Below are 8,403 nucleotides of genomic sequence, written 5' to 3'. Positions count from 1 at the left end.
TTCCAGCCTCCACCTCCCACGTGCTGGGGTCACAAGTGTGCACCGCCACAGCTAGTTGATGTGGTCGATGGAACCCAGGGCCTCGTGCAGGCTGGGCAGGCACTCTGCCAACTGAGACACAGCCCCAGTCCACCGCCATACGCCCTTAATTTCCTTTTCTATTTATTTATTTATTTATTTATTTATTTATTTATTTATTTTTATTACACTCGTGATATTCATTAATTACACTCATGATATTAATTACATTGTGGTATTCATTGATTACATTCGCATTATTTATTTCATAATTATATTTAATGTAATCATTAATTACATTAATTGTATTGATTTACTACATTCATGATGTTATGTCCGTTTGTGAATTTCCTTTTTCTTTCTATGCTGACTTCTCCAGGCCTTCCCCTTAGAATAGTTTTTTTTTTCTCAATATCAAAATTCAAAGATGGAGTGTCGTAGTGCACACCTGTAATCCCAACACTTAGGAGGCCAGGGCAGAAGGATCCTGAATTTGAGGCTAGCCTATGCAATACAGCAAGACCTTGTCTAAATAAACAGATAAAAACAACAACAAATGTACAGTTTTGACTGAATGTGTTGCTTTTACACCACCGTGAAGCAGTGGGAGGGGGGGAAGTGGAAAGATAGTCAAGGTGAACTATCTTAAGTCAGGTACCACCTGAATGATTTCCTCTCCTCATTCTGACTGACTACCTGGCCTGTGGCATCCGACCATGTCAGTCCCTCCCTCCACAGCCTCATCTGCCCCGGTTCACAATGTCTCCTTCGCACACATCATCCTACAGATGCTTGTGTGTGTGTGTGTGTGTGTGTGTGTGTGTGTGTGTGTGTGTGTGTGTAATCCTTTTTTCCACACAGGGGCTCCAGCAGCTCCCACAAGCCTTTAAACTTAACTAAGTAGCTGAGGATAGCATCAAACCTCTGATCTTCCTGCCTCCACCTCCCAAGTGCTGGGATTACAGCCGTGCCCACCACACTTGACTGAGGATTTTGGATCTCACTCCTCTGATTGTGTCCCCACACCCCCAACACACACCTGTTGCTCTCAGAACGCCCTTGCCCTGGGAACCTCCTCAAATCTCTCTCTAGATAGAGCCTCCTGGAAGCCTGCCCTAAAACCCTGGAAAGTGTTCTTATCTGGGGCTCACAGCTTCAACTGCGGTTAACGGAGGAGCCTCGCCCACTGGCCGGATCGCTCATCTGTCTGTCATTCCTTCCCACACGTAAACATCCCACCCAATAAACAGGCTCGGAGAACCTGCCCTGGGGCAGTGCGTCCGGCTGGCAACACACACACACTCACTCAAGCTGACAGCTCGAGCCTTGGGCCAGCGGGCGCCCTGGCCTGTGGCCACCAGACCTTCCTCTGGGAAGGGGGTCCAGCCTCACAGCCCGGGCCGGCCTGGAGCGAGCGTCCCCGGGTGGGGTGGGGAGGAGGGCGGGGCTTGAGCCCCGGAGTGGCTGTCCCGGGCCGGGGACGGAAGTTGCAGCCCTTCACGGCTACTTTCAGTTTTGTTTCCCTTGCAGGCAGGTAGTCGGCTGCCGGCCGTGGCGGGATTTCGGGGCTCCCCGGGCCCTGCTGCGGGAGTCCAAGTTCAGCAGTGGCTGGGTAAGGACAGATGGGGGGGGGGGAGAGCCGGGACCCAGAAAGACGAGGCTGGGGGGAGGGGAGGGAAGTGAGAAAGCCCGGGAGAGGAGGAGGGAGGGAGGGGAGAGAGAGCAGGGGGACCTGGAAGGCCCGAGAGGAGGAGGCAGGTGGCCGGCCCTGTGCCTCAACCTCCCGCCCTGTGTGGGGAGTCCCACACTCCCTGAGTACCGACAGCCGCACCCCCACCCCCCGAGCTTCCCCTCCCAACCCCGGGGGAAAAGGGAAGTGCGATCAATCAATCAATCCTATTTACTTCTCTCTCTCTCTCAAGGCTGGGTCTCGCTCTGTTGCTCAGCCAGAACTCAGCACTGTAGCCATAGGAGCCCGAAACGCCTTTTGTAACCAAGACTAGCCTGGTTACATTACAAGGCTATTCCTGGCGGTCTTCCTGCCTCAGCCTCCTGAGTGCGAGGATTCCACCTGCTTTCTTTATTAAGTCCCCACCGTGCTGGGGACTCGCAATGCCTTCCCTCCAGAAGTTTCTGGGATGCATTTGGTAGGAGAGGGTAAAATTAGATGACTCCAGGGGTCAGGGCCAGATCTCCACGGCTTCCGAGGTCCAGGAGAAGGAAAGGAGATGAACTTTTCCCCCTGAGCCTTTGTCTTGTTCTGGAATTACTTTCAAAAATAGTTGGGGCAGGAAGTAGGACTTCCTACCCTCCCAGGACACTCTCCCAGACAGATGGACAGAAAAGGAAGCCAAGGCTGTAGAACCCTGTCCCAACATTGAAAATACGGTGCTTCTGCGCACCCAGACCACTAGTATCCACCCATAACAGAACCCCACACCAAGATAAACGTGGTGTGTGGTGATATACTGTGTACCCCAATAAAGCTTGTCTGGGGATCAGAGGACAGAGCTAGCCACTAAATTAGTCAGGCAGTGGTGGCACACACCTTTAATTTCAGGAACTAAGATGGCAGGGCAGAGAAAGGTTTATAAAGCACAAGGACACTAGCTCTCCTTAGACTGAGGATGTCGTAGAGGTGAGAACTAGTGGCTGGCCGCTCTGCTTCTCTGATCTTTCAGTTTTCATCCCGATATCTGGCTCTGGGTTTTTTTATTATAAGACCTTTTAAGATTCATGTTATCGTGGTGCATGCCTGTAATTTCAGTGCTCAGGAGGCTGAGGCAGGGGCAGCATAGGCCTCACCCCAGAACCTGGGAGTGTGGCTCACTTGTTAGAGTGCTTGCCCAGCATGCAAGACGCCCTAAAGTCCATCCCCAGTGCTACATAAAAACTGGTGTGCTGGCACACACCTGTAATCCCAGGGCTCAGGAAGCAGGGGCAGGAAGTTCAGAAGTTCAAGGTCATCCTCGGTTACATAGCAACGTCGTGGCCAGTCTGGGCTACGTGAGACCGGAAGGGCTTGGGCTACCCTTACCTTTGGCCCAAGACCTGGTGTGTTAATAATTAGATTGTTCCATCTCTGAGGCCTGGGGCCTTCCTCGTCTCATTTTTTCCCACAGGATCGGCGCTACCCACAGCTTTTGCATGTTTACATTTGGTTGAGTGTAAAGAGGACAAAGTGGAAGAAAGACCTCCTTCCCCGAGTATCCAGTGTCTCCCAGAAGTCAGAACTTCCCAACCTTCCAGGTGAGTGGGGAGACCAGTCAAGAGTAGGGGAGGGGGCAGGCTGAAGGGGGCGGGGAACCAAGGCGGGGGCGTGGCCAGGGTGCCTCTGACCCCTGCCCCTTCCCTTACAGTATGGTCTCCAAAGTCTCCTCCCCTACTCTGCTGGAGGCTCTGAGCAGCGATTTCCTAGCCTGTAAAATCTGCCTGGAGCAGTTACACATGCCCAAGACACTGCCATGCCTACATACCTATTGCCAGGACTGTCTGGCTCAGCTGGACGTCGGTGGCCAGGTCCGCTGCCCCGAGTGTCGGGAGATCGTGCCTGTTCCTCCCGAGGGTGTGGCCGCCTTCAAGACCAACTTCTTCGTCAATGGGCTTTTGGACCTCGTCAAGGCCAGGGCTCCCGGAGACACGCATTCGGGGAAGCCCACCTGCGCGCTGTGCCCTCTGGTGGGAGGCAAGAGCTCTGGAGGACCCGCCACGGCCCGGTGCCTGGACTGCGCGGACGACCTGTGCCAGGCCTGTGCCGACGGCCATCGCTGCTCCCGCCAGACCCATAAGCACCGAGTCGTTGACTTGGTGGGTTACAGAGCCGGGTGGTATGACGAAGAGGCCCGCGAGCGCCAGGCATCCCAGTGCCCCCAGCACCCGGGGGAAACGCTCCTCTTCCTTTGCCAGCCGTGTTCTCAGCTCCTCTGCAAGGACTGCCGTCTGGGGCCGCATCTGGATCACCCCTGCTTGCCCCTGGCGGAGGCGGTGCGTTCCCGGAAGCCGGGCCTCGAGGAGCTGTTGGCTGGTGTGGACAGCAATCTGACGGAGCTCGAGGCCACCCGGGTGGCAGAAAAGGAAGCCTTAGCCCAGCTGCGAGAGCAGGCCGCCAGCGTGGGGACGCAGGTGGAGGAGGCGGCCGAGCGAATCCTCAAGGCCCTGCTGGCCCAGAAGCAGGAAGTGTTGGGGCAGCTCCGGGCCCACGTGGAGGCTGCGGAGGAGGCTACCAGGGAGAGGCTGACCAAGATCGAGGGCCAGGAGCAAGTGGCCAAGGCGGCGGCTGCCTTTGCCCGCCGAGTGCTCAGCCTGGGTCTGGAGGCGGAGATCCTTTCGCTGGAGGAAGCCATCACGCAGCGCCTGCGCCAGCTTCAAGACTGTCCCTGGACCCCCGGGCCTACCCGCTGTCTGCTGCCCAAGCTGGACCTCCATCCTGGGCTCCAGGACAAGAACTGCCACCTGCTTCGACTCTCCTTTGAGGAGCCGGAACAATCCCAGAAGTTCAATGCGAAGGGTGGAGCCGGGACCCAAGGAGGAGATGAGGCGCCCAGCCAAGGCGAGGAGAGAGCCAAGGCGGGGAAGCAGGGTGACACCCAGCCCCCGAGTAAGGATGGAGCCTCGACTCCCAAAGAAGGCAAAGCCCAGAGCTCCCAAGAGGATGATGAGGTCCAAATGGAAAGGGGTAACAGATCTAACAAGAAGAAGAAGGGCAAAGGACGGGGCAAGCCCGTTTCTCGGGAGCCCAGCCCCATCCTGAGGCCAAACCTCGAAGGTTCAAGCCTCCTCCCTCGGCCTGTTTTCTCCTGGAGTTTCCCCACGAGGATGCCCGGAGACAAACGTTCCCCACGCATCACCGGGCTCTGCCCCTACGGCCCCCAGGAGATCCTGGTGGCGGATGAGCAGAACCGGGTCTTGAAACGCTTCTCCCTCAATGGTGACTACAAGGGCACAGTGCCGGTTCCCGACAGCAGCTCCCCGTGCAGCGTGGCTGCCCTGCAGAACGCAGTGGCTTTCTCCGCCAATGCGAGGCTCTACCTCGTCAGTCCCGAGGGGGACGTTCAATGGCGAAGATCCCTGAGCCTCACCCAGTCCAGCCACGCCGTGGCCGCGATGCCCTGTGGAGACCGGGTCGCGGTCAGCGTGGCAGGCCACGTGGAGGTGTACAAGAAGGACGGCAGCCTGGCCACCCGGTTCATCCCCGGAGGCAAGGCTAGCCGGGGCCAGCGGGCACTGGTGTTCCTGACCACCAGCCCCCAGGGCAATTTTGTAGGGTCCGATTGGCAGCAAAACAGCGTGGTTTTCTGCGATGGGCTGGGCCAGGTGATATGGGAATACAAGGGCCCTGGTTTACATGGCTGCCAGCCAGGTTCTGTGTCTGTGGATAAGAAAGGCTACATATTTCTGACCCTTCGGGAGGTCAACAAGGTGGTCATCCTGGACCCCAAGGGGTCACTTCTTGGTGACTTCCTAACAGCGTATCATGGCCTGGAGAAGCCCCGGGTAACCACTATGGTAGACGGCAAGTATCTGGTGGTGTCCCTGAGTAACGGGACTATCCATGTGTTTAGGGTCAGGTTCCCCGACAGTTAAGGGGGCTCGGGGCTGGGATGGGGGGTGGGGCAGGCGGGAAGGGAGGGAGATGACGTAGCCGAGGGCATTTTCCCAGCTGGCAAAATGCTTGCAACTTCTGTGATTGAGGTATAGGGATAGAAGATTCCAGGAGCGGTAGCGGTGATGTGGCCGTAATCTCAGGGGCACACGGCCGGTGCCAGAAGTCAACCAAACCGCTTGCTTTTTTTCACTGATGCCCGCAGCTGCGGCGGCTGCTGTGTAGTTTAGGTGTCTTGAGATTTATAAGTGATTCTTGATTTGTCGTCTTCAAAACCATTCCTGAGATGGGGGTCATGACTCTGTAGAGAGAGCACTTGCCTAGAACTCACAAATGAGGGTCTGGGGAGTGGGGCTCAATAGTAGAGCGCCTGCCTGGATTCTACCAATGAGGAGTCGGGGGCGTGGTTCAGGGCTGGAGCCCCTGCCCAGAATCCCCACCGAGGGCCTGGGGGCGTGGTAGAGGGCTTGTCTAGCCTGCAGGAAGTCCTGAGGTCAATTCCTAGATGTACCCTCCCTCTTCCTTGGGGGGAAAAGATGGATGGAGTAGGAGTAGGCCGGGCGGTGGTGGTGCACGCCTTTAACCCCAGCACTCGGGAGGCAGAGGCAGGAGGATCTTTGTGAGTTCGAGGCCAGCCTGGTCTACAGAGCGAGATCCAGGAAAGGCGCAAAGCTACGCAGAGAAACCCTGTCTTGAAAAACAAAAAACAAACAAACAAACAAAAAAAAAAGATGGATGGATGGAGTAGACGAAAGAGCGTCTCCTAGGGAGATGACTTACGTCATTCTCCAAGCAAAAAAAGACCCAGTATATGTCAAAGACATGGTGGGCGTGGTGGAAATGGGGTGAAAACTGGCCATTCTCACAGGGGCACATGGGGTCACAAGATGCCAGAGATCTAGAATGGCGATAACGTTGCCGTGTTCTGCCAACCACCATCAGGGAGTAGAGACTCCCTTAGTGAAGTGTATGGGGTGGGTTTTAAGGTGTCAGAGGTCAGGGAGTCCAGGTACAATCGGGGAGGCTATAGATGTGAGGTTAAAGCCAGATGTGGCATCACAGCATGCCTGTAATCCCAGCACTTGGGAAGCTGAGGCAGGGGGATCATACATTTGAGCTTAATTAAGCCTGTGCTACCTACAGAGACTGTGTGTAAAGGGCTGGACTCCTCTCCCAACTCTCACGCACCAGCCTGTCTCACAGAAGCTCCATCTCTGGTGGCCACATGTTCCGTTGGATCAGTGAGGATGCCCACTGTGAGGGGAGCTTAACCTTCCAGAGGGTGGCTGAGAGGTGTCGGCATCAACGCTGGTGGGATCCTGTCCAGAGAGGTGTGCATCGGCAGGGCTGTGACTTTGTGATTGTCCTTGAGTGTCCACCAAGTGCACGGACTGCATCATCCTGCCCTCCAACGCCCACAAGCCAGACCTCTCGCGAGTTCTCAGACACCAGCCCCCAGAAACCATGACAATAAGACCCACGTGCCGAGTGAGGCTCACTGGATTGAGATGCAGCAGCTGACGGGGTGGGGGTGCTTGTGGTTGCTGGGGAAGCCCATCGACACCCCCCCCACACGGTGGTCCAAGTTTACATCAACTGGTGCTGGTCTGATGACCAGAAGTTCTTCGGGTCAGGAGAGCAGAATCTGCCCTGAACTGCGGCCCTCAGGAAGCCCAGTGACCCAGTGATCCAGTGGCCAAGGTCTGTGCTTGCATCATCCATCCCTTCAAAAAGGAGATGCCTAATTGTCTTCGGAAGCCAGAGTAAATGTCAGAAGATGGTAAGGGAGCATCAGATCCTTCCTGGCCATTGTCCTGGGCCTGGGGAAATGCAGGGACTCTTAACAGACCCAGGACTTCAGCAGACTTCAGGCCTTGGAGTCCGAGATGCAGGCCATTGTGGACGGTGTGCTGGCCAGTGACCTCACCTGGGTGGTGGTAAGGGTGGAGGATTCCCTGACCGCTGCCCTGCAGGCTGTGAAGGGTGGCGACCTCAATGGCACTGTGAACGTGTGGGCGTGGCTACAGTGAGCATGACCGATGTTGAGTAGGTGCCTGGCGAGGACAAGACCACCTACAAGATCTGCACGGACACCCCAGCCCTTCCCCTGCCATCGCCTGCAAGATCACAGGCACCCACACCAAGAAGGACGGTGAATCCCGGTTTGCCTAGCACCGCGCTGGCCGAGCACCTCACCCAGGTAAAGTTGGAGGACCTCGAGCGGCCCGCCGCCCTGCCCCCACACCTCAGCTCACCTTAGCAGAGGCACAAATGACACACATCTCCGCACTGGGGTGGGGGTGGAGGCAGAGATTCAGGGAGGAACGGTGAGTGTCACCGCATTTCAAGGTCCATAAAGACTCAGCCATGTTTCCTTGGCCCTCAAATAAGAGAAACACCCTATTTCTTTTTAAGACCATTATGGGGCTCAGCGGGGGAAATGGTAGTGATGGTTGGATGCAAACAGTGGGATTTTATGCACACAAAAAACCATGGGATCTTTAATATAGAATGTTAGATAGATAGATATAAAGAAAACAGCTAAATACAGTTGAGCCAATCAGAAGAGACATTTCAATAGGGTATGAATCTCCATAATCTAATACCTTTCTGATGCTTTCTGTATGTTTCCTAGGATCTTATTTATTGCTTTTCCTTAGCTTTCTGGGCAAAATTCCTTTTCAGAAAATGTTCGCCTTTATGTGAATGAAGTAAAGTGAGGTCTTTCTGTGACGGGATGTGGGGGGGAAGCCAGTGAAGCCTAAAGGCCAGGTTGGGATTGG

The 8,403-nt window shown here is 55.5% G+C and overlaps 1 protein-coding gene across 3 annotated transcripts; it reads left to right on the top strand.

Annotated features, from left to right (window-relative positions):
• Window positions 1-1,216: 1,216 nt before the first annotated feature.
• Trim56 (tripartite motif containing 56) lies at window positions 1,217-6,145 on the top strand. 3 transcript variants are annotated; one of them, XM_028894449.2, is made up of 3 exons: window positions 1,217-1,630; window positions 3,141-3,267; window positions 3,378-6,145. In XM_028894449.2, exon 3 carries the CDS (start codon window positions 3,379-3,381, stop codon window positions 5,599-5,601), a length of 2,223 nt encoding a protein of 740 aa, XP_028750282.1. In that variant the 5' UTR covers window positions 1,217-1,630; window positions 3,141-3,267; window position 3,378; the 3' UTR covers window positions 5,602-6,145. The 3 variants fall into 3 exon arrangements, with proteins under 3 accessions (XP_028750282.1, XP_037054213.1, XP_037054212.1); XM_037198318.1 differs by having other exon boundaries at window positions 3,106-3,267; XM_037198317.1 differs by having other exon boundaries at window positions 3,089-3,267.
• The last annotated feature ends 2,258 nt before the right edge of the window (window positions 6,146-8,403 follow it).

Source organism: Peromyscus leucopus, chromosome 23 (genome assembly GCF_004664715.2).
Source record: "Peromyscus leucopus breed LL Stock chromosome 23, UCI_PerLeu_2.1, whole genome shotgun sequence".
NCBI classification, from domain to species: Eukaryota; Metazoa; Chordata; class Mammalia; order Rodentia; family Cricetidae; genus Peromyscus; species Peromyscus leucopus.
The sequence above is the reverse complement of the archived record's forward strand: the minus strand, read 5'-3'. Positions and strand labels throughout refer to the sequence as shown.

Coding starts and splice junctions, on each gene's coding strand:
- Trim56 (XM_028894449.2), top strand. CDS start 3,379: ATGGTCTCCAAAGTCTCCTCCCCTACTCTGCTGGAGGCTCTGAGCAGC.